Source organism: Erinaceus europaeus, chromosome 17, assembly GCF_950295315.1.
Source record: "Erinaceus europaeus chromosome 17, mEriEur2.1, whole genome shotgun sequence".
Lineage (NCBI taxonomy): Eukaryota > Metazoa > Chordata > Mammalia > Eulipotyphla > Erinaceidae > Erinaceus > Erinaceus europaeus.
The window spans coordinates 76,302,412-76,328,566 of record NC_080178.1 but is presented as its reverse complement, the minus strand read 5'-3'; the positions used below and the strand labels follow the sequence as shown (position 1 = coordinate 76,328,566).

The following is a 26,155-nucleotide window of genomic DNA, read 5'->3' as shown; positions in this document are numbered from 1 at the left end:
GAGAGCTGCTTAACTGAGACTAATCGGAGATGTAATTTTGGTATATATGCATATAGACATTAGCAAGAAATTATCCCCAGACATAAATAGTCTAATATCGGCAGATGATTGCAAATGACACTGGGTTTGAATTGTTTAATAGAGTGCTAATTTGCTTCGAGTACAGACACTAATCAGGAACATTAGGTAATTATCATTTAGGTACAGGGCCCCAATATGCATCTTCACGTGAACATTAGCGTCACTTACGTAACTCTTTATGGTAATGATAGAGAAGAATTATAAGAAGTATGCTCACTACAGAGGCTTAAAGTGACAGATCTTGGTTATTAATTGTATCTTTTGTTACATATCTTGCAAATCTATCAGATGTCAGGGAATGGTTTCTAAACAGAGCATACTCTGATTAGATGCACACTTAGTTTTAGACTTCTGTAGGGAGATGGTTAGTATGGCATGTGAAAAATTCTGTGGGTTTGAATAAAGAAGAAAAAAGGAAGAACTATCTACTTTGAGTCTTGAAGCTGCTTAACTTTAATTATTTTTCAAATGTAGAAACTGGGGCATGGGGATTTTTTTTTTTTTTGTCAACTGCCCAAGGTCAGAAATAATAACTGATAGCATTTTAATTTTGTTTGTAAGTTCTAGGTGCCTTGACAGGTGGGCACAGCTATCCTGACGAATAGACTGTTACTTCCACTGCTCTCCAGATGAGACAGCTGAGGCAGGGCAGAGCTAAGCTGTTAGGTGTAGAGCACTGAACAGAAGTGGCAGAGCCAGAATTTGATCCAAGGCAGATTGTCTCCAGGGTTTATGCTTTCAGTCATGTTCACACTTCCTCATCATCACCGTGGCATGATTAAAAAAAAATAATAAGTCAGGAAGATACCAGAGCTCAGATCTCATCATTTTTCTCTTAAGTGTCTTCTACAGCACCAGGGCTCTCTACAAACAGATTTATTACAAACTTTTTCCTTTTGATTAGTGATTTAAAAGTAGTTTACAGGATTATATAATTACCAGACATGCTTCCACACTGTACCCACCATCAAGGTTCTCTGGTGTCTACCCCTCCACCCCAACCCCACCTCGCAGGATAACCACAAAGTCCCAGAGGCAGTCTGGCTACTTCTTCTTTCTTGTCTTGTTTGTCTGTATTGCACCTTCACACGTTTCAATTCTCTACATTCCACATATGAGTGAAACCACTCAGTAGCTGTCTTTCACCTCTTACTTCATGGAGCGTGCCCGCCTCTAGTTTCACGCGTTCTGTCCCGAGGGCGTGGCATCCTCTCTCGTCAAGTACAGAGTGGTATCCTCCACTTCTGTGTCTCGTCATCTGTCAGCAGGCATGTAGGTTGCTTCCGCGTTTTGGTTCTGAAACTGTGTGTGTGTCTTCTCAGAGTCCGCATCTCCAGAGACCTTCTTTTCTAGCATGAGTTTTGCCGAAAGCAAACCTTCTCAACCCCTATCTCCACACCTCTTAGGAGAGACTCAAGTTAACTGGCATTGATTAAAAAGTATGACACCTGCAATCAGAGAATAATGTGCTTCAGAGCAAATGACTGGTTATGGAATGGTTTCAAGATATGTGAAAACCCTTTTCCTGAAATTAGCTAGACTCTGCTGGGAATATTCTTCAGGTCTTACATGCTGATTAATTTTTTTTTCGTGATTTTTTTTTTATTGTTGTGATTCATGTCATCGTTGTTGGATAGGACAGAAAGAAATGGAGAGAGGAGGGGAAGATAGAGAGAGGGAGAGAAAGACAGACACCTGCAGATCTGCTTCACCGCCTGTGAAGTGACTCTCCTGCAGGTGGGGAGCCGGGGGCTGGAACCGGGATCTTTACACTGTTCCTTGTGCTCTGTGCCATGTGCGTTTAACCCGCTGTGCTACTGCCCAACTCCCGATTTTTTTTTTTTTTTTTTTTTGCCTCTAGGTTTATCTCCGGGGCTCGGTGCCTGCACATAACCAACCCCCTGCTCTCCTGGAGGCCATTTTTTTCCCCTTTTGTTGCCTTTATTTATCGTTGTTATTGATGTCATTGTTGTTGGATAGGACAAAGGGAAATGGAGAGAGGAGGGGAAGACAGAAAGGAGGAGAGAAAGACAGACACCTGCAGACCTGCTTCACTGCCTGTGAAGCGACTCCCCTGCAGGTGGGGAATCGGGGGCTCAAACTGGGATCCTTATGCTAGTCCTTGCGCTTCGCACCATGTGTACTTAACCCACTGGGCTACTGCCCTGCCCCTCTGATGAATTTTCTATCTGCTTTTCCTCTCGGTCTCGCTGAATCCTGTGCTCAGCTATTCCCAGCCCTCAGTCCACTAGCCATAGCCTGGATCCATGTGACATTCCTCATGCAGATGGTCTTTGACAGGGTGCCCAGTGTCACTGTTTAGGCCTCCCTGTACACCCAGTGCCAGTGTTCCCTGAGCAAGAAGTTACTACAGAGTGCTTCTCATAGCTCAGCACCACACTGGAGATGGCCGCTGGCCAGCAGTCATTGCCCAAATGAACAGATTCTCTCATTCTAGTTGTAACAGCTCATTGGTTTTCAACTTGATGACTTTTGTTTTCCTTAACTGATGGGTGCTGTTTTCACTAGGAGTCAGTACTTGCTGAGCCCAACATTGTCGAGAATGTCTGAAAGGCTACAGCGGGACACACATCTGTTGTCCACGACCCCGGAGTTTGAAATAATCCTCTATTTCTGAAATATACCTCAGACATCTCAGTAAGGCTTGCTTTTTCCTAAGCCCGGAGCTCATTATCCCCCAAGTGAATCAATTGGCAGGACAGGACGTGATTATAGATTCCTGGGACCATGAGGGGAATGAAGTAAGAGGGGTTAGCCACTGTTAAAGATGGCGGCCCAGCCAGAGAGGGGAAGTGACTCTCCCAGTGTCACAAAAGGATAAAGAGAGGGGGAGTTGGGTTGTAGTGCAGCAAGTTAAATGCACGTGGCGCAAAGCACAAGGACCAGCATAAGGATCCTGGTTCGAGCCCCCAGCTCCTCACTTAGAGGGGAGTCGCTTCACAGGCGGTGAAGCAGGTCTGCAGGTGTCTGTCTCTACCCCTCTCTGTCTTCCCTTGCTCTGTCCATTTCTCTCTGTCCTATGCAACAATGGATGACATCAATAGCAACAACAATAATAGGGCAACAAAAGGGAATAAATAAATATTTTTTAAAAATCTTTTTAAAAAAAGGATGAAGAGATTCTAGAGAGGTGTGATAACTCTGCTCTCTTTCCTTAGGCACTGGTAAAAAAAATCGATGCTTCAGACAGCATCTACACCATGGAATCCACCACTGGGAACCTGTTCAGCCTGACCCAGGAGGGGGCGCCCCTGTGCCGCATCATTGCCAAGGTGAGTGTCCTGGGCAGGGGCCAGGCTGGCAGGCCTGGGGAGGGGTGAGAGAGAGCTACTTTGGTGGAAATAGCTGACTCTGGAAATCTGCCCTTGTTCCAGCCTCTACTTAGTAAGTGACACTGGAGGAATCCTTCCCCTCTCTGGCTGGGTCTCTACCTTTAATAGCGTTTACTCTGCTGATTTCATTCCACACTTGATACTAACCGCGGGTATCCTCAACAGCTCTATCATCTCTCTTCATGTGGAACCTGATAAATCTATCAACCTCTCTTCCTCTTTTTCACATAACTCTATCAAACTCAAACCAGACATAGAGCCTGACTCACTTTCTTGGCTGGATTCCCACCCCCCCACCCCACCCCCACCACACATTTCTGGAGCCCTCATATAAATACTCCAGGAGAGGATGACAAAATATAACAAGACAGTAGTTCGCATCGACTTCAACAGGAGTTGCAATCCATTCGCTTCTTGACCTAGCTGCCTCTGTACAAGCATTCAGAACAAATGGAGGCAGTTGGTAGACACAGAACCTCATGAGGGTCTGTTTCAATTTTACCTGAGAAATCACATCACCACTGGGGATAGAACCGATCTAACTGTAAGTAAAACTAAGCCTTCTAATAGACTGAAGACATCTGTCACAGGTTGTGTCCAGCTCAGTGGTTCTCAGCACCATAATCCCTCAGGGGATTTTTTTTTTTTCTGTTTTTCTTCTCACTTTTCCAACAAGTACATATTAGGTGAGATGTGACTCAGGATCCCAAGATGGATATGCCCAGATTCCCCCTTCACCATCTGGGAAAAGGATGGAGGTCAGGACAGGTTGAGTAGAGTGAGTTCAGATCTTCCCTGGGAATGTGCCTTCTGCCAGGTGGACATCCAGGATATGGACGCAGAGGGACTCGTGCACACGCTGGTGCAGCTGGCACACAGAGACACCACCCCCTTTAGTTGTCACTGCCCTTCTCACAGCAACAGAGATCCAAGCAGTTCTGCCAGCACTTCCTGGGCTGGCTGTGGTTGGGGAAGTAGCTGTCAAATGGGGCGGTCTTGTAGTTCTTGATCCTGGTCTTAATATCTTCTGCCATGGTGTTGACTAAAGACAGTCATGGTATGCTTTGCAGCTCCATGTGACCCTCCGTAAAGACAGCGGGGTCAGGCTGGAGACAGGTTTTTTTTTTAAAAAAAAAAAAAACCCAAAAAACACAAATATTTGTCCCACTTGAGTTTAACTGAGACTAGGAGTCTACATTTTGGTCCGCTCTGTGGGTGACTCTGGCAACTAAGGCATGACCACACTCTCAAAAATCACTGTTCTCAAGCTTCAGAGAAATCTGGAAGAGCAGAGAAAGCGCTTATCAACTCTGATGTGGAGAGAAGTGACTTATACATAATAATAACCACGAACATTTGAGAGTTTCTCTCCACTGGGCTTAGCGTCTTGTAGACATTTGTAAATCACAAAGCCAGCCTATGATGTGTGTACCTTATCGTCCTCATCTGTGGTTGAGGAAATAAATGGTTCAAAGGGCCTATGCAGTGTCACACACTGCTCTGAGCTGAAATCTTCAGACAGAGGGGGGCAGAGGAAGATAAGTCACAGCACCACCGTGGTGGGGGCCAGGCTAGAACCTGGGTCTTGAGTATGGCAAACCAGATGAGTCATCTTACTAGCCTAGAACCCAGGTCTTAAATTCAGAGTTGGCTCTAGAGCCACAGTAGTGACTGCGGGTTCAAACCTTGGACCTTCAGATGATTCAGAAGTTCTGGACCTTGTATGGACATTAAAATTTCTAAGGAGCTTAAAATATATTTTCATTTGGTGGTCCGGGAGGTGGCGCAGTGGATAAAGTGTTGAACTCTCAAGCTGTGAGGTCCTGAGTTTAATCCCAGGCAGCACATGTACCAGAGTGATGTCTGGTTCTTTCTCTCTCTCCTCTTATCCCTCTCATTAATAGGTAAATAAAATATTTTTAAAAACAAACAAAAGTGTTTTCACTTGGGTTAAGTTGATCTAGAGGGAAGTCTAGAATAGATGTTTTAACTTGCCAGGTGAGGGAAAAGGAGATAGCATAATAATTCTGCAAGTAGTCTTTCATGCCTGAAGCTCTGATGCCCCAGGTTCAGTCCCCAGCACTACCATAAGACAGAGCTGAGCAGGGCTCTGGTAAAACAAATAATAATAATGACTTTCCAGAGGACTCTACTTTGTTAAATGAGTTGGGGAATATAGGTTTCTTTGTGGGTGACTTTCGTGTGCCGTTTCGGTTGGACAATCTGTGTTGTTGCTAGACTAAAGAAGACAGAGAGCTTAGGCTCCAGTCTGTCCTGTCAGAGGATTCTGTTAGTCAGCCACTCCGCTTGGTCCTGCAGTGGCCCTCCAGAGGTCTGTCTGTCTGTCTCCATGCTGTGGAGGACAGAATTGCCCCCCTTGCTGAGCTGACACGGACTCAGTGCCAACTTGGTGATCAATTTCCAACAGAAGTGAGCTGGCTTGCTTTGACAGCAGTGACCATTTCTCCTTTTCAACATCAGTTGCAAACACTGGCTGAGGCTGGGATCCAGGTGTGGATGTGAGCAATGGGACAGGCTCAGTGATCTGAATTGAAGCATCGGGCTTTTCTGCTTTTTGAAAGACCCTGCAGATCTTAGTGTTCTGTCCTGGGCTTGAGTCCTCCGTGCTCTTGTCTCCCCTGGGTTCCAGATGCCCCCCCCCCCACCTTCCTGCATTTGTGCTTCACCCTGAGAAGAGCAGAGAAGGGTGTCAGTCTCCTTGGGAGCACAGGGCTTACCTCTGATTAGATAATTGGTCCCAAACCTTTCCAACAGGACTACGAAATAGAGGAGAAAGTCTGGGACACCCTCCCACTCTCCATTAACTATTCTACTTTCTTTCACTCCCCACAGCAGCCCTGGGCTTTTAAGAACTAGGATTGATAACTTTTTTTTTTTTTTTTTTTTTTTTTTGCCTTCTGTGAATGTAGTGCAAATCCACTGCTCCTGGAGGCCATTTTCCCATTTTTGTTACCCATGTAGTTGTTATTATTGTTAGTGTTGTCATTGCTGTTGTTGGATAGGACAGAGAGAAATCGAGAGAGGAGGGGGAGACAGAGATGGGGAGAGAAAGACAGACACCTGCAGACCTGCTTCACTGCTTGTGAAGCAACCCCCCTGTACGTGGGGAGCTGGGGGCTTGAACTGGGATCCTTGCTCCAGTCCTTGTGCTTCACACCATGTGCGCTTAACCCACTGCTCTACTGCCTGGCCCCCTGATCAGTCACTGTTTAAAGGCTGGGACGGCCCCTGAATTTGGATACGGGTCATGCCTTCCAAGAACTTGCCCAAAGGGATGCATGCAACTCACTGAGTGCTAACAAGAGTGACTGCTGGTTGCTCCCACCATGCCAGACAGTCCACACAGCCACCCCCTTGTGTCTGTCTTGTCTAAATGCGGCCCTCTGAAAAACAGATATCCACAGCAACACAGTAACAGGTGTCAGGACTCACAGTGACTGAACACCTTGACCAGGTGACACTTGAAACCACCTTAGCTCACATCTGAGGACATCATCTTCCTGTCGTATCCACAGCATCTGTCTCCTTCCGGAGACAAGCCTAGCCCTGTCTTGGATTCTTCGAAGGCCACAGCCAGTCCCATCCCTTCTTGAGGGCGGAGCTCAGAAAACTCCGTTGTGCATTGATGAAGCTATTCCACTCCACCATGATTCCCACCAGCGTGCAGTGGCCTCCTCTAGCTTTATGACAGCTTATCTCCAGTCTGTCTGAATAATTCATGCCATTATACAGCTTAGGCTCGGAGCCCAGAGCTTTCTATAAAATTAAACACGCTCCTGCCAACAGCGTAATCCCGCTAACTCGGGCAAGGCGCGGTCTACTGCCAGACAAGTGCTGCTCTGGGCGCTGCGTGGGGCCTTGGGGTACACCAGGGGACTCATCCATCTCACTTCTTCTCCAGGCCTCCATTCTCTCCTCCCACCCTCAGACTGCTGCCTCCAAACACCCATCAGGAGGGTGTGAGACGTTCCTAACCGGGAAGGCTTCCATAGCTTGATTGCACGGCGGCATTTTTTTTTTCTTTTCTGTCTTTTGATTTGGTAGGACAGAGAGAAATTGAGAGGGGAGGGGGAGACAGAAATTCTGGCTGGCAGGAGCTTAGGATCTCTGTGTCTCTGTTCTTACTTGAAGGAGTAGCAGGGTTCGGCTTCAGTGACTCTGAGTCAGGCCTTGAGGAGGAACTCCCATCAGCTGTCCCAGGGAAAGTAGGGGAGGGGTGGGCGGTGGCGCACCTAGTTACGCGCACACATTACAGTGCACAAGGATACAGGTTCAAGCCCCCGCTCCACACCTGCAGCAAGAAAGCTTCATGAGTGGTGAAGTAGGGTTGCAGGTAGCTCTCTGCCTTTCTCTCCCTCTCTGTCTCCCCCTAACTTCTCAATTTCTCTCTGTCTGTATTCAATAATAAATAAACAGTTGAAAAAAGGTAGCCTGGCAGTGAGGAGAGAGCTGAAGAGTGAGGATCCATAGGGGTAAGGTTCTTGTCCCATCGCAAGCCTGTCTTTTTAAAAATTTTTAAAATATTACTTCCCTTTGGTTGCCCTTGACGTATTGTAGTTATTGTTGTTGTTATTGATGCCATCATTGTTGGATAGGATAGAGAGAAATGGAGAGAGGAGGGGAAGATAGAGAGGGGGAGAGAAAGACAGACACCTGCAGACCTGCTTCACCGCCTGTGAAATGACTCCCCTGCAGGTGGGGAGCCGGGGGCTCGAACCGGGATCCTTATGCCGGTCTTTGCGCTTTATGCCACCTGTGCTTAACCTGCTGTGCTACCGCCCGACTCCTGCAAGCCTGTCTTTAATGGTGTAGTGATGTGCAGAGTCAGAGTGCCTCGCTTTGACCCTCGACAACTCCTCAGATTAAACAAGGTGTGTCCTCTCTGCCCTCCCTTTAACCTGGCAGACCGTGTCTCCCTCTCTCTCTCTCTCTTCATCTCTCTCTCTCAGATTTGCACCTGCTTTTGAAATGATCTGCTCGATCATGAGATCCATGTGGATGAGGGCCACGGAAGCTCCGTTTGATGTTCAGGAGCGTGTCTAACATATAATGAGTCTTTTTTTTTTTTTGGCAAAGGATGAGTTTATCTGCCCTAAAGTTTGTCCCTTTCTCAACAATAACTTACTCCAAAAGGAAGTAGGACTGTAAAAAATAAGGATCCCTAGTGAGACACTTTATTTTTATTTTAATTTCTTTATTGGGGGATTAATGGTTTACAGTTGACAGTAAAATACAATAGTTTGTACATGTGTAACATTTCCACACAACAATACAACCCCCACTAGGTCCTCCTCTGCCATCATGTTCCAGGACCTAAACCGTCCCCCCTCCCCACCCCAGAGTCTTTTACTTTGGTGCAACACACCAACTCCAGTCCAGGTTCTGTTGAGTGTTTTCCCTTCTGATCTTGTTTTTCAACTTCTGCCTGTGAGTGAGATCACCGCATATTCATCCTTCTGTTTCTGACTTATTTCACTTAGCATGATTTCTTCAAGCTCCATCCCAGATGAGGTAAAGAAGGTGAAATCACCATTTTTAATAGCTGAGGAGTATTTCATTGTGTATATAGACCACAACTTGCTCAGCCACTCATCTGTTGTTGGACACCTGGGTTGCGTCCAGGTTTTGGCTATTACACATTGTGCTGCTAAGAGCATATGTGTACACAGATCTTTTTGGATGGGTGTGTTGGGTTCCTTAGGATATATCCCCAGGAGAGGAATTGCAGGGTCATAGGGTAGGTCCACTTCTAGCCTTCTGAGAGTTCTCTAGACTGCTCTCCACAAGGGTTGGACCAATTGACATTCCCACCAGCAGTGCAAGAGGGTTCCTTTGTCCCCACAACCTCAAGAGTGAGACACTTTCATCTTGGCTCCTATGGAGACGGCGAGGAGGTGGTGGTGGGGGCATCCCCCAATCTACCTTGGTGGAATGCAGGCATGGGCAGATCTGGGTGTGACTTACTTTGTGAACCTGTGTGGGACCTTCAGGGCTCAGGAACTTCCTCCTGCACTGAGGGGAGAGGTGAGAGAGGACACAGTGCCTGGGTGGTTTTGAAGTATCTATCCATCTTCCCTGCTCTGGACACCCCTGTGGTGACCTTGTCACCCCTGTGCAAAGCTCCTTGGTGAGTATCCACCTTGCTGTCAGTGTGGAGATGGAGCTTGGGATTTCTCTTAGAATAAACCTGGCCAGCTAAAATGAGCACCTCCTTGATTCTTCCCAGACTTCTGGTGGCTATCCACAAGAAAAGCTGTTTCCATCTCCCAGAAAGGAAAAAGAAAGAAAAATAAAAGATGCTTACTCTTACTTAGGACTTATTTTTCCTAAAGGTTTATCTTTTTGGCCTTACTTTATTTTTATTGCCACCAGACTTATTGCTGGGTCTCGGTGCCTGTACAATGACAAACTCATTGCTCCCAGCAGTATTTTATTTTATTTTATTTTTTTAAAAAATATTTATTTATTTCCTTTTGTTGTCCTTGTTTTATTGTTGTAGTTATTGTCAGATAGGACAGAAATGGAGAGAGGAAGGGAAGACAGAGAGGGGGAGAGAAAGACAGACACCTGCAGACCTGCTTCACCGCCTGTGAAGTGACTCCCCTGCAGGTGGGGAGCCGGGGGCTCGAACTGGGAGTCTTGAGCCGATGCTTGTTTTTTTGCGCCACCTGTGCTTAACCCACTGTGCTACTGCCCGACTCCTTATTTTATTTTATTTTATCTGTCTTTGCTTTTTCCTTTTTTCTTGGGTAGAGACAGAGAGATTGAGAGGGAATGGTAGATAGGGAGTGACTCATAGTGTTACATAAATAAAACTCCTTTCCTGGGTGCGCCTCCTGGTGGCTGGGAGGAGCTGAGCTGTGAGGTGGTGGGCAGTGGGTTGGTGGCTGTGCCAGGCGGCAGGCTTGCGTTCCTTCTGCTTCTTCGGACATGTTTCTGGAGCCGTGTCAGGTGCACCAGGCAGGCTCCATGCAGAGGGGGAGAGGAGACAGCGGGGGGGGGGGGTCTCCAGGAGTCTGGAAGTTGTGTCAAGTGGTACTGAGCTCTGTTCCTGGTGAAGATGTCAGCACTGGGCCCTCCATGTGACCCCAGAAACATCTGGGGGAGGCTCACCTCCAGTTTGTACCATCAAGGGTGATATTCGCTCTGGTCTCTGTAGAGACTGTAGGGAAGGAGAATTTTTTTTTTCAAGCAAATAGGACAGAGAGAGAGAGGGAGAGGGAGAGGGAGAGGGAGAGGGAGAGGAGGGAGAGGGAGAGGGAGAGGGAGAGGAGGGAGAGGGAGAGGGAGAGGGAGAGGAGGGAGAGGAGAGAGAGAGAGAGAGGAGAGGGAGAGGGAGAGGGAGAGGGAGAGGGAGAGGGAGAGGGAGAGGGAGAGGGAGAGGGAGAGGGATCTTGGGGCCAAGTGGTGGTGGACCTGATTGAGTGCATATGTTACACTGTGCAGGAACCTGGACCTGGGTTCGAGGCCCTAGTTCTCCCCTACAAAAAAAGCTTTGCAAGTGGTAAAGCAGTGTTGCAGGTGTATCTCTGTCTCTCTTCCTTTCTATCTCCCTCTTCCCTCTCAATTTCTGGCCATCTCTATTCAACAAATAAGTAAAGATAAAAGCAAACAAATTTTACTGAGAAAGAGAGAGAGAGAGTGCACTTTTCTTCTGTCGCCTCTCAGATGTCTTCTGCTGGAATCAATCCTGGTGCCAAAGTGGCATCTCTTAGGGTGGCATATGCTGTGACTTTACAGACTCCACTAACCCGTCTGCTGAGGGAAGGCTGCCATTTCCTCCAGAGTCAGTCCCAGGAAAGGCCACACCTGTAGTCTCCTGACATTCCCTTCTTCTTGGCAGGAGGGTGGTGTTGCAGCCCTCATCAGCGTCTGCCGGCAGGACAGCTTCAGGTGCTTGTACCCTCAGGCGCTCCGCACACTGGCCTCCATCTGCTGTGTGGAAGAAGGCCTCCACCAGCTGGAGAAGGTAAGAGAAAGAGGGAGAGAGAGGAGGGAGAGGGAGAGGAAGTGTGTGTGTGTGTGTGTGTGTGTGTGTGTGTGTGTGTGTGTGTGTGTGTGTTAGGGCCACGGTGAGGTGGGGAAAGGGTCAGCCCGTGTCATCTGGGAGCAAGTCTCAGAGTGGCTCTCTTTCCCAGCACCATTCAGAAGGAGCTGCTGGGTCTTGACCATGGAAGTCGAGGAAGATGAGAAGGGAACGGAGTCTGGCGTGCTCAGCCTGGAAATCGGCAGTTTCTTGAGGGTGGGGTGGCCCACAGTGAGTGGAGCAGAGTGGAGGCAGGCGGACCAGATGGAGACTGGGGCGCTTGGGCCTTCACCTGAGCAGAGTGAAGAGGACTGAGCCTCCTGGGAGACAGAACGGGCAAGGGCAAGGGTGGGTGCTCTGTGTCTCAGCAGGCAGGAGGGACTCCACGAAGCTAGAGGGTTTGGGTGAGGGAAACTGAGCCCTAGTTGCAAGTGTCTTTTAGGCCAACAAAGCTTACAGAGGGGGGTGGGTTAGGAAGAAAGATGGCAGCCTGAGAGGGCCCAGCTCAGGGCAGTCACGGGACTCATTCCCGCCACCCCCTTCACATACACCCCCAGATAACGGAGCCTGTACTGCTTCTCACTTGGACCTGAATGAGCCCGAGTTGGGTGTTAAAGTTATAACCTAATGGCAGAGGACCTAGTAGGGGCTGTATTGTTATGTGGAACACTGGGAAATGTTATGCACGTACAAACTATTGAATTTACTACCGACTGTAAAACAGGAACCCTCGGTGGGGGTAGATAGCATAATGGTTATGCCAAGAGATTCTCATGCCTGAGGTTTCCAAGTTTGATCCCCTGCACCACCATAAGCCAGAGCTGCACAGTGCTCTGGTGTTTCTCTCTGCGTCTTTCTCTCTCTGCATCTCTCTCAAAAATAAAATAAATAAAACACTTTTTAAAAAAAGACCAAAAGATTGCATTATAAAAAATAATAAAACATGAATCCCCCAATAAAGAAATAAAACAAAACAGTTATTACACCTGTACTAATACCAAAAACCTAATATTTGAATTTAAAAAATCATAACCAAGAAGCCTGGGGAAGCTAGGACTTCACACTCTGTGATTTCTCAACCAAGTTGGAAGGGAAAATGCTGAAAATGTCTGTGGGAAAGAGGTGGAAAGGCCTCGTGTGTCCTGGTGGTAACTGTGCAGCGCTGAAGGCAGTGCCTGGTCTACATGCAACAACAAACTGCCCCCTTGGCGGTTCCTTTCCTCCAGGTCGATCACTTACTTCCCAGAGCCAGAACTCCAGGCCCCAGCGGCAGTGACTTGTTTCAGAAGGGGCCCTCTGATGGTCAGCACCAGCAAGGACACCGACCTTTCTGTCACGGGGCCTGCAATCGTGGTTGGTTCCACGTACAGTCTGATTTCCTTTGATGTTTTTTTTTTCCGTGTGTGCAAACACCTCCATTACAAAGACATTGAAGTCCAGAGCGGGGAAGGGGCTCTGCTCACAAAAGTCACACAGATCCTAGTCCCTTCGTTCCACTAATATTTACTGACCATTGCTGTTTACCAGGGAATGTTTTGGGTCACCGTGAGTATTGCAGTAAATAAAATAGGCCCTCTTGTTCTTATAGAATTTACATTCCGGAGTAGGGGGAAATTAATGACCTGTGAGCCAATTCATTATTTGTTGTTGTTGATTATTTTAGTATATGCCATCTTTGAACTAAGACTCCCCCCACACACACTTCTAAAATGACTGGGAGAAGGGGCTGGGCAGTGGTCCACCCAGTGGAGCGCACACATTACTGTGCACAGTGACCCAGGTTCAAGGCCCAGGCCCCCATTTGCAGCGGGGAAGCCTCACAAGTGGTGGAGAGGTGCTGTAGGTCTCTCTCTCTCTCTCTCTCTCTCCTTTTCTCACTCCCTCCCTCTCTAAGCAGGAAAAAAAAAGGCTGCCTTGCCAAAGTGGTGGATTTGTTGTGCAGGTACCATGCACCATCGATAAGTCTGGTGGCAAAAATAATAAACAAAAACAAACAAACAGAAACCAAACAGATTTAAAAGGCTGGGAAGGGCCAGACTGTGGCACCTGGTTGAGCGCACATGTCACAGGACGCAAGGACCTGGGCTCGAGACCCCTGTCCCCACCTGCAGGGGGGCAAAGCTTCTTGAGTGGTGAAGCAGGGCTAGAGGTGTCTCTCTGTCTCTCTCCTTCTCTATCACTCCCTTCCCTCTCGATTTCTGGCTGTCTCTATCCAATAAATAAAGACAATTTTTTTAAAAGCTGGGAAAAATCAGAAGAAGTCTAGCATTTTGTCTGACGTAAAATTTAAAAGTTTCAGATGCATCAAGTTCCACTTGGAATATAACTATACCCATGTATTGAGATATTGTGGAAGTCTGTTTCGAAGCTACAACAGCAGAACAGAGTATGTGTAGAATTAAAAAGAAAAAAAACAAGCCATCTGGCCCTGCACAGAAATTGTTTATCGACTTCCTGCTTTGTCAGGGGGCCAGCAAGCACGTCATTGCAAGGATGAAAGAGTCCTGGGGGACACACTGAGCGCCCGCTTTGTGCAGCCCTTTGCCGAGCCCCCTCCTTTCACCGTGCCCGGCAGTGGTCGCCACAGCTCGGTGCCATTAGTGTTGTTACTATTCCAGCATCGCTCGTGGGAGGAGGGAGGCTCAGCCAGGTGACTCAGCTCAGCCCCCGCAGCCATGGCATTCCCGCCCCGAGCGCGCCCCCTGGTGGGCATAGACCGCAACTGCATGGTACTCTGTGCAAGTCTGCAAAGTGACAAGGACCCTCACAGACTGGCTGTCTGTCCTCTGACACAGCCACAAGTCAGAGAGCGTCGTGCAGCTTTGCAAAGTGACAAGGACCCTCACAGACTGGCTTGTCTGTCCTCTGACACAGCCACAAGTCAGAGAGCATCGTGCAGCTTTGCAAAGTGACAAGGACCCTCACAGACTGGCTGTCACTTGTGAAGTGCTCCCTCTGCAGGTGGGGAGTTGGGAGCTCAAACCTGAAAGTCTAGGCTGGAAGGCAGAGAATGGCAGGGGGTCGGGGGAGTGGGGTGAAGGTGTGGGGGGCTGAGAACATCATCTCTGTCTTCTGCTTTCAATCTTAGGAGTAGAGTGTCCTGCAGACTTGCAATCTGTTCCCACCTCTCACACCCCCCCTTAACTGAGAGGAGCCATTGCATGCAGACCCCAGGCCCCAAACTCTAGACTCTGAGATGAGGCAGCTAACTTACATGGAATCAGTTTGTTGTTGTTGTTGTTGTTATTATTATCAGTGATTTAATAATGATGCTCTAGATTGTAGGATAAGAGGGGTACAATTCCATACAGTTCCCACCACCAGAGTTCTGTGTCCCACCCCCTTCATTGGAAGCTTCCCTATTCTTTATCCCTCTGGGAGGATGGACCAAAATTCGTTATGGGATGCAGAAGGTGGGAGGTCTGGCTTCTGTAATTGCTTCTCTGCTAGACATGGGCGTTGGCAGGTGGATCCATCCCCCTAACCTGTTTCTATTTTGCCCTAGTGGGGCAGGGGAGGTGGGGTTCCAGGACACACTGGTGGGGTCATCTGCCCAGGGAAGTCAGTATGGCATCATGGTAGCATCTGGAACCTGGTGGCTGAAAAGCATTAAGATAGAAAGCAGAGCAAGTTGTTCAGTAATCAGGAACCTGAAGGCAAGACTAGAGCAGGTGAGATTTGGGGTCTTGTTGTCGCAAGAAACTAGGAAGTCTATTTTAGGTCGACGTGAAATCAGTTCTAACCTGGGAAGGAGGTTCATGGGAGAGAAGTTTCTGGATGCCAGACAAGAAAGCTTTGCTTTATTGATTTGCCAGCGAGCAGTGTGGCTGATTGGCAGATTGACGGGAGGAGCCGCATGCTGCCATCGCCTCCCCAGCCCTGCAAAGTGGGGAGTCCCAGCTTGGTTCCTGTGCCTTGGCCCTGGGGAGGGTCTTGTGGGGCAGAGGCTCGGCTCTGTGCAGGGCAGTGCCCGGCCCATGTGTTGTGCCGTGGCGCCATCTAGTGGGCGAGGGCAGCAGCTGCGGGCTCGCCACAGTTGCCAGGACCCCTTCAGCTGGGAGAGAGGCTGGTGGGCACTGCCCTCACCCACCTTACCCCGCCACAGCGGGCAGGACCAGGGTGTGTGGTGGGGCTGGGGGTAGGGGAGTGGGCTGCGGATTTCAGGCTTCCTGAGCGGGCTTCTTCCTGCTGAGCGAGCCTCCCCCCCAGCAAGTGGGAAAATCTTGTCACCTAACACCTCCCAGGTGTCTTTACTCCTTTCCTTCCCTCTTAAAGACATTTTTTAATTGTTTCAAAATTTTAATTGTCTTTGTTTATGTATTTTTTGAGTAGAGACAGCCAGAAATCAAGAGGAAGGGGGAGATAGAGAGGGAGAGAGGCAGAGAGAGACACCTGCAGCCCGGCTTCACCATAACAAAGCATTCCCCCCTGCAGGCGGGGACCAAGGGTTTGAACCCAGGTCCTTGTGTTCTTGTGTAACACGTGCGCTCAACCAGGTGTGCCACCACCCGGTTCTAATCAGAGATTCTTTAAAACCTTTTATTATTATTATTTATTTTCTCTTTGTTGCCCTTGTTTTTTGTTATAGTTATTATTGATGCCATCATTGTTGGATAGGACAGAGAGAAATGAGAGGAGGGGAAGACGGAGATGGAGGAGAGAAAGATAGACACCTGCAGACCTGCTTCACTGCTTGTAGAGCCGGGGACTCGAACCGGGATCCTTGCGTCTTTCTCTATATCCTGCTGTCATTAAAGCAAAACAGATAGAATATATTTTAAAGACAAGAACGAGAAAAGAGCACAGGGAGTCGGGAGGTAGTGCAGCAGGTTAAGCACCCATAGCGCAAAGCGCAAGGATCAACGTAAGGATCCTGGTTCGAGCCCCCGGTTCCCCACTTGCAGGGGAATCGCTTCACAGGCGGTGAAGCAGGTCTGCAGGTGTCTGTCTTTCTCTCCCCCTCTCTGTCTTCCCCTCCTCTCTCCATTTCTCTCTGTCCTATCCAACAACAACGACAATAATAACTACAACAATAAAACAACAAGGGCAACACAAGAGAATAAATACATTTTTTAAAAAAAGGTCTTAAAAAAAGCCAAAAGAGCACAGCGGCTCCAGCGACATGAAGGCCCTTGTGCGCTGATCTCTCCCTAGATTTCTGCACCAAGTCTGCTCTCACGGTGTCTGCTGTTTATTGTTTATGTCTGCGCTCGTGAATCCGAAGTGACCTCTGCCTTGTATTTGGGGGTCCCTCACCTGGGTGGGGCCCTTGCTCCCTGTGCCACGAGTGGGCAGTGACCAGACTCCCCCTCTCTCTCCACCACCCCTTGCCCCCCCCACGCACATACACACGCACACATAACACACATACGCATACACACATACACACATGCGCACACACACATACACATATGCACACACATACACATACACACGCATACACACGCACACACATACGCACACACACATACACACATATGCACACACATACACATACATACATACGCACACACATACAAACATACACACGCACACACAAACTCACTCACACACACAAACGCACACACAAACTCACACTCACACACACACAAACGCACACACACACTCACACACACACACTTACACACACACACACACACTCACACACACTCACACGCTCACACACACTCACACACACACACTTACACACACAAACACACTCACACACACTCACACGCTCACACACACACACTCACACACACACTCACACACACACACACACACACACACACAGACTGGGGGTCCAAGGCAACCGCCCTCGGGGATGGAGCGAGGTGCTGGCGCCACCGTGTGGCTGGACGTGCACAATGCAGCCTCTGGGTTCAACCGCTCCAATATCCTTTGGGATTTTTTAAATTCTCCTTTTCTTCTCTTCTCTTCTCTTCTCTTCTCTTCTCTTCTCTTCTCTTCTCTTCTCTTCTCTTCTCTTCTCTTCTCTTCTCTTCTCTTCTCTTCTCTTCTCTTCTCTTCTCTTCTCTTCTCTTCTCTTCTCTTCCCTTCCCTTCCCTTCCCTTCCCTTCCCTTCCCTTCCCTTCCCTTTCCTTTCCTTTCCTTTTCTTTTGCCTCCAGGGTTATTGCTGGGGCTTGGTGCTTGCACCAGGAATCCACCGCTCCTAGAGGCCACCCCCCCCCATTTTGTTGCCTGTGTTGTATCGTTGTGGTTATCATTATTGTTGTTGTTATTGTCCATTTCTCTCTATCCTATCCAACAACAAAAACCCTCCTTTTCTATAGAGAGGCTTAAAGGAAGGACAAAAATGGTTACGTACAGAAGCATGCGAGGCTTAGTCTGGCTCTCAGCCTGTGCGTGTGTGGGGCACTGTAGGGAATTGTCTGAGGACCTGGGAGGCTCAGAGCCCAGAGGAGGGAGGGGGAAGAAGCCTTCTGGTGACAAGTGGTAGGGCCAGTTTGGGTTGGTGGAAACTTGCTGGCAGGAGGCTAAAAGGCAGGTGGATAATGTCTGGGTGGAGGGTCCTGGGTCAGACCCACGTCACTCCACCAAGTAGAAAAACAAGTGACATTCACAAATACATAGCAGAGGACAGCCAGGTGGCAAACCACAAAACCAAATCTAGCCAAAGGGACACAAAGACTTAGAAAATGTTTCTTAGCGTCATGATAATATGTGAGCCTCCAAGGTTATCACTGGGGCTCGGTGCCAGCACTACAAATCCACTGCTCCTGGAGGCCAGTTTTCATTCATTATTATTATTTTTTTAAATTGGATAGGACAGAGAGAAATTGAGAGGGAAGGGGGAGGTAGGAAGGGAGAGAGACAGAGAGACACCTGCAGATGTCCTTCAGTGCTTGTGAAGGGACCTCCCTTCCCCTGTGCAGGTGGGGAGTCAGGGGCTCAAACCAGGATCCTCGAGCGGGTCCTTATGCTGTGTACTATGTGCGCTTAACCCGGTGCACTACCACTGTCCAGCCCCCAAGACCTGCAGATTAAAACAAAATCTTTACACATTCATCAAACTGGCATAACACTTAAAATATGACCAGGCCAAATGCTGCCCTTCCTAAAGGAGATGGAGTTGGGTGAACTTCTATGTTGCTGGTACAATAATTTTTGCAAGAAAACCATTTGGCAAAAGCAGTAAAATTAAAGAGGAGCAGGCACTATGATTTAATGACTCCGCTCGTATATTGAATCCCAGAGCAAAACTGGCACAAATACACCAAAAAAAAAAAGAAGGATATTTATAGTGGCAATTATATATTATAGCAAAAACTGTGAAATGACTTCAGTGGCATCCTCAGGAGAATTGAAATAGATTTACTAATGGAGCACTACACAGCAGGGAAAATACATGAACTTTGGCCACGGGAATCAGAAGGTGTTTTTGCAAACCTGATGCTGACCAGGGACAGAGAGAATTGCTGCACAGTGTGCGACCACTTATACCAAGTTCAGAACCTGATTAAATCCCAACAATGTAAACACATGGTAAATCTCTAAGTAAAACAAGGGGATAACAAAGACAAAATTCAAAATAGGCCCCTTCAGCAAGAAAAAAGCAGAGGTGTGATATCCAGAGTGGTGTACAAGGAGTCTCTGGATTGATTTTATTCCTAACAATAGAATTCCTGGACACTAGGCAAATATGTATATATTATTTGGAGAGTCATGATGCATTTTTGCGTATACCCATAAAAACGTGAATATTTATGCATGTACATATGTGTTCAATATTCCTTTTATCCTGCTTTGCCAGGACTTCACTGCTGCAGGCAGACTTTTTAAAATAGAAAAAGAGACAGAGACAGAGAGAGACAATGAAATTTCCTGCAGCACGGTGGGGTCTGGGCTTGAATTTTGCTCGTGCATGTGACAAAGCAGGCAGGCCCACTGTTCAGGTGAGCTATTTGCCATCTCTGGGTGTTTATTTTTAGTATTTCTGTACCATGAAAATTCACCGTAAATAACCTTCCATATATATTCTCTTCTGAAGAGATGAAACATTTTAGTAATTAGTAAGCTGCCAAAAAGAGATCTGACCCATTTAAAATCAATTAGAAGGCAAGCAAGACAGGGAGCAATTGCAGAGACAAGACCACATGGAATCTGTCTTCTGGGAAGCCAAAGAACAGAGAAGCGACTGGGGGCCACATCAGGCTGGGGCCCATGCCGCTTTGCTGGGGTGATGCCAGGCTGGCTTTGCGGATGTTTCTTCCGGGGCACGTGCTCTCCGGGTTGGAGAGAACTCGACCGGAGCCAACCTGGGCTGCTGCTCACTCAGGGATGTGGGAGAGAGACCAGGGACTTGTGGTGGAGCGGGAACACAATGCAAGGCCTTTATTGATCAGAGACAACGCTTTTTATATCTTAGAAACCGGAAGTGGCCGGTTGGAAAAGGAAATGGTTAGGAGAGGGGGTGGAGAAAGGAAAAGAGCTCGAAGGTAGAAAGATATGAATAGCAGCTGTTGCGAAGGTTCTAACCAGTGGGATAAACCAGTTCCCTGCAGGCAGGGCGGGTCTCAGGCAAAACAATGATTATGTAAATAGACCACAGCGTCAACTGATGGAACAGGGTGTAATGCCCAACAGGGTGATACACTCAGCCTCCAGGTCCCAGATCCAGCTGTTTCTCCACCTCTTATCTTGTCCTGGAACAACCTTTGCTCAGCTGTCCCCCTCCATCCATGGTGCTAGTCTTACTCTTTGCCCATCTAAGGCCTGTGCTCAAACCTTGCATTGGCTTTGCATTTCGCCAGAGTTTGAAGCACTCAGCCACAGCGAGTACACACACTTGCTGTACCCCAAGGGGCTGCCACGTGGGTGAGGAGCAAGGAGCTAAAGAATCACTTCTAAGCTGCAGGTGCAGGATGTCTCCGTGGGGCCTTGCAAGATTCTCCAGACAGTCGGGGTGAGAAACACAATAGGTGCTGGGAAATTACGCAGGTCAGCTTTGTCCGTTGGGAACAAGCCTGGTTTCCAGCTCTGGGGTAATGCCAACCCTCAGGAGGGGACCAGCCATTCCTTGGACCCCCGTGTGCTCCTCCCGTGTGTGGAGGGGCCTGGGAGTGGACTATGAAGAGACTCTCTATGGGGGCTGACTGTATGCTGCCGTGCCAGGTGCGTGACCCAGGTTCAAACCCAGCTCCCAGCTTCAGTGCTGTGGTCTCTTTTACTTTTTTGACATGTCTGTCTCTGTCTTAAGGAGGAAGGAAGGAAGGAAGGAAGGAAGGAAGGAAGGAAGGAAGGAAGGAAGGAAGGAAGAGAGGGAGGAAAAAAAGACCTCTTTGGTGAAAGTGGGCCACAGATCCTACTGGGGAAGACAGGGCTCTGTAGTGGGATAAATACTTTGATGGCAGTTAGTATACTTGTGTCTGAGCTCTGAGGAGAGCTGCTGCCTCCAACTGGGATGCAGACAATAAAGTTGGGGAACTTCCAGCCCTCCCCACAGAGCTCACATCTCTTTGTGAGCATCTCAGCACGGCAAATACACACACACACACACACACACACACACACACACACAGAGGCACGCACACGCCTTCTAGTTCTCCTCTGTCCCTGCTCAAGCCCTCGGCACACAGTAGGTGCTGGGAAATTATGCAGATCAGCTTTGTCCATTGGGGAACAAGCCTGGTTTCCAGCTCTTGGGGTAATGCCAATCCTCAGGAGGGGGCCAGCCATTCCTTGGACCCCCGTGCGCTCAGACCGGCCCATCTCCAAGCCATTGTGCATCTGAGTTTGTCTAAGACCATGCTCCTGGCTAGATCAGGGGGTGCAACTCTGTCTGTGTTCATAACAAGATTAGAAAGCTGGTATTGGAAGGAGGAAAGGGATGAAGGTCAGCCATGTCTGGAAGGGACCCCATGTTGGGGACAGCTCCACTTCCTGTGTCTGGACCCAGAGAAGCGTCTGTTCCTTCCCTGGGTTCACACGAGGCTGCCATCTGAGAGTCTGTTAGTCAAACACTTGGTGTAAAGCGAGGCCTGACAGAGGCCACCTGTCTCTGCTGCTGGTTCACTGTCACTAAGTACGTCCAGGTGAGTTGGACTGTGGACTGTTCCCCCAGCTCCTGTTTGCACATTTGTCTTTTATTATTATTTATGTGAGACTGCACTTGCTGGAGGCTTTCACAGCTAATGGGTTTCATGACTCCCAAGAGCCACTTAGGGAAGGCCAGAGCTCAGGGGCAGTCATTAGTCAAAGGCCAAGCTCGCCAGGGCCTCTGGAGCTGAGTGGCAGGGAGTGGGGACGGAGGGACAAAACCCCAGGCCTGTGGCAGGTGTGGTGGCCTTGGTCAGCCTCTCCTCAACTCACCCCTGTTGGCTCTGCCCTGGCCTCCTCCTGGGTCACACACACGTCAAATCAACACACTATCCAACTGAGCTATTTTTTCCAGCCCAGGGATGAACTATTTCTCAGTGACTGTTCTTTCAACTACCATTCACTATGGTAGTGGACCAGGGTTCAATTCCTAGACACTCGGCCATGAGAGGGAACTGACCAGTGCTGGGGATAAAGGGTGGCCATCTAGAGAGATATCAGGCTTTGGCCATTCTGAGGGCCTTGCCACTAGGTTATTCCTAGGTCCTGGAATAACCAGACGATCCAAGACTGGTGTGTGTGTGTGTGTGTGTGTGTGTGTCCGTCTGTCCGTCCTTGAGCTCCAGACTCCCATCATAAGCTCTGTCTCCACATGCAGGTGGACGGTGTCCTGTGCTTGGCCGACATCCTCACTGACGACAGCCACTCAGAGGCCACTAGGGCTGAGGCCGCGGCTGTGGTGGCTCAGGTCACCTCCCCACACCTGACCTTCACTCAGCACCTCAGCAGCTTCCTGGAGAGCATGGAGGAGATCGTGACAGCTCTCATCAGTGAGTGTTTGGTCTGGATAAGCGGGGACTGCTTGGAGTGGAAGCCTTGCTACCAATGTCTTCAGGATGGGTTTCCTTACTCCCCACACCTCAATGGTCTCCTGCATCAAGGGGCCCACTGGCTGAAAGGTGACCATTAATCACAGCATTCAAGCCAGACATTGAAGAACTTTATTACATGTGTATAATATTTTATTTATTTATTATTGGGTAGAGACAGAGAGAAATTGAGAGGGAAGGGAGAGTTAGGGAGAGAGATGGAGAGAAACATGCAGTCCTGTTTCACCACTCGTGAAGCTTTCCCCTGCAGGTGGGGATCAGGGGCTTGAATCTGGTTCCTCACGCACTGTACTGTGAGTGCTTAACCAGGTGCACCGCTGCCTGGCCCCTTTATTGTATATTTTTTATTTTTATGTTTACCTTTATTCGGGGAATAAGTGGCTTATAGTCAAGAGTAAAATGCAGTAGCTGGTACACGTGCGACATTCTAGCGTTCATAACACTCTACCCCCCACCTAGGTCCTCTGCCCAGGTGTTCCAGGGCCTGAACACTCCCTGCCCCTCGCCCCAGAGTCTTTTACTTTGGTGCAGTACACCAACTCCATTCCAAGTTCTCCTTTGCCTTTTCCCTGCTGCTCTTATTTTTCAGTTCCTGCCTATGTATTTACGGTTCAGCTTTATTTTTTTTATTAAATTTTCTATTTATAAAAAGGAAACATTGACTAAACCATAGGATAAGAGGGGTACAACTTCACACAGTTCCCACCACCAGAACTCCATATACCAACCCCTCCCCTGATAGCTTTCCTATTCTTTATCCCTCTGGGAGCATGGACCCAGGGTCACTGTGGGTTGCAGAAGGTGGAAGGTCTGGCTTCTGTAATTGCTTCCCCGCTGAACATGGGTGTTGGCAGGTCAATCCATACTCCCAGCCTGCCTCTCTCTTTCCCTAGTGGGGCAGGGCTCTGGGGAAGCTGAGCCCCAGGACACATTGGTGGGGTCGTCTGTCCAGGAAAGTCTGGTCGGCATCGTGCTGGCATCTGGAACCCTGTCCAGAGAATCCCCGGTCACAAGCTGCTGCTTGTTGGAGCTCACGCCAGCCGTTGCTTCGGTTTTGTTTTATTTTTTTAATTTGGGATGTTTACGGTTCACAGTTACAGTTGTTGACACGTTGGACCTAACCTCTCATCTCCCCAGGAGAGTCTTCACAGGACACTCACCCTCAGCCCAGTCCCCTTCTCACCATCCTGCAGCAGGACTCCAAGGCTGTGTTCACACCCTCCTTTTCTCCCCCTCCTCCCAGGGTCCTTTGCTTTGCTGCAGTGTACCCCTCTCAGTCCACGTTTGACGTAGTGTTTGCCTTTTCTGTCCTGAAGTTCTGCCTATAAGTGAGATCATTCAATATTTGCACTTTGCTTTCTGTCTCCTCTCACTTCACATGATCCCTTTTGAAGAGTCTGATGACTTCCCCTCCCGCGAAAGTGGTCAGACCCCTCTGTTCTTGGCCTCAAGTCAGGTGGGGATACACTGGTCTTTCCGAAGGGCATCCAGGATGAGCCCCTGGAGGTGTGGGGGCCTCACTTTTTTCTTATCATTGATTTAATAATGATCAACAAGACCATAGGATAAGAGGGGTAAAAATTCCACACAATTCCCACCACCAGAGTTGCATATCCCATCCCCTCCACTGGAAGCTTTCCTATTCTCTATCCCTCTGGGAGTATGGACCAAGATTCTTTATGGGGTTCAGAAGGTGGGAGGCCTGGCTCCTGTAATTGCTTCTCTGCTAGATATGAGTGTTGACAAGTGGGTCCACACCCCCAGCCTGTTTCTCTCTTTCACTAGTGGGGGCAGGGCTCTGGGGAGGGGGGTTTCCAGGACACATGGGTGAGTTTGGCTGCCCAAGGAAGTCAGGTTGGCATCATGGTAGCATCTACAAATTGGTGGTTGAAAAAGCATTAAGCTATAAAGCCGAACAGATTGTTTAATAATCAGGAATCTAAAGGTAAGACTAAAGCAGGTGAGATGTGGGGTCTCCATTTTGGAAAAAGCTGGTAGGTCTATTTTAGGTCTATTCCAAGGGACCCGTGACTTGACTCATTTTTGCCTGAGCCCGGCAGCTAGCATGCAGGTGGGCTAAAGGTATTGTCTGGGGAGATGGTGTCAGAGTTAGGAATAGGATTAGAAAGCTGCATCAGGGAAGAGAGTAGCTCCCAAATATGGGAAAAGTATATAAACATTGTTAACTGTAAACCCCATCGATTTGATGGGGAGGCTCACTTTTGAGGTTCAAGTTCTTGAACCAGAGACTCTGGTTTTCCTCGTACCCAGAATCTGTGGCAGCTGTGAAGAGACATGGCTTCTCAGAGAACACCTGTTCATCCAGCATACTGACTGTAGTCTCACCCTGGCTCTCACACCATGGGACATAAAAACTTTGCCTCTTGGGAGTTGGGCGCTAGCACAGCAGGTTAAGCGCAGGTGGCGTGAAGCGCAAGGACTGGCTATAAGGATCCCGGTTTGAGCCCACGGCTCCCCACCTGCAGGGGAGTCACTTCACAGGCGGTGAAGCAGGTCTGCAGGTGTCTGTCTTTCTCTCCCCCTCTCTGTCTCCCCCTCCTCTCTCCATTTCTCTCTGTCCTATCTAATAATGACAACATCAACAATAACAATAATGACAACAACAAGGGCAACAAAGGCAACAACAACAACAAATGGGGAAATATAGCCTCCAGGAGCAGTGGAATCATAGTGCAGGCACCGAGCCCCATCGATAATCCTGGAGGCAAAAAAAAAAAAAAAAAAGTAGGCGTGGGATATATTTCTGTCAAGTGCCCTTCTGGCTGTAGGATGTTAAGATCTTTGACTTCTGTGTGTATGAGAGGCATCAGTTACACTGGTCCCATGGCTGATCCATCCATCAAGGCAGCCACAGGCCAGACTGGGAGAAATCTATTAAAACAAAATCATAGATGCAAAGGGGCAGGGTGATATTGTACCCAGCATGACGCATACAACATCATGTTCAAAGACCCAGGTTCAAGCCCTCGGTCCCCACCTGTAGATGGGAAACTTCAGGAGTGTAGTGAAACAGTACTACACGTCTCTCTCTCTCTCTCTCTCTCTCTCTCTTCTTCTCTCTCTCTCTCCCTCCTCCTTCTCCTCTTTTTCCAACTCTCTTCCTCTTTCTTTCTCTCTCTTCCTTCTCAATTTCTTTCTGTCCTAAATAAATAAATCATTTTTAAAATTTCATAAGTTCTCAATTTATTAAGAATCGAGGAATTATGGAGACCAGCCTTGAGAGGTTGTGTCTGGAGGGAGATTAGGAGATGATAAGTAACTCCTGAAGAGGGGAAGGCACTTAGGTCCAGAGACCGAGGAACTACTTCAAGGCCACGTAACGGTGTTAGTGTTCACTTCTGCCTGCAGTTCCAGACCCCACTATACCCAGGACCAGAGAGGAAACACAGATTGCTGAAGAGGCCAAATGGAAGAGATGTACAAGGAGATCTGGGTGTTGTATTGAACCGAGAAGCACGTATCTTGATGGAAGGGTGTGATCATTGATACGCACCATTGATTGGTGCCATATTGGAAAGGCCATTTTTTTTTTCCCAAAGGAAGAAACCATCTTGAGAGTTTTACAGAAACCCTTCCAATTTGTAAATGACAGCCGATAATAAAACACTTAAGTAAACCTAAGGATATATCGTCCAAACGATCTTTCACGATTGCTCTATGTCCATTCCTATTTCTGGCCTGGATTGGATGTCTCCCTGGAGAAGAGAAGTCTCCCAATTTATTT

At 48.4% G+C, this 26,155-nt stretch overlaps 1 protein-coding gene and 1 pseudogene across 3 annotated transcripts in view; one reads left to right on the top strand and one right to left on the bottom strand.

Moving 5' to 3' along the window:
* The window catches only part of INSC (INSC spindle orientation adaptor protein), a 548,619-nt gene that overhangs the window by 79,884 nt on the left and 442,580 nt on the right, over positions 1-26,155 (top strand). For 2 of the 3 annotated variants that reach the window (XM_060177117.1, XM_060177116.1), the window contains exons 6-8: positions 3,261-3,374; positions 11,299-11,424; positions 22,179-22,350. In XM_060177117.1, the coding sequence (XP_060033100.1) occupies positions 3,261-3,374; positions 11,299-11,424; positions 22,179-22,350 (412 nt within the window). The remainder of the gene's footprint in view (positions 1-3,260; positions 3,375-11,298; positions 11,425-22,178; positions 22,351-26,155) is intronic. The other variant, XM_007533628.2, reaches the window with a different exon arrangement.
* LOC103123014 (cytochrome c oxidase subunit 6B1-like) lies at positions 3,909-4,468 on the bottom strand (annotated as a pseudogene).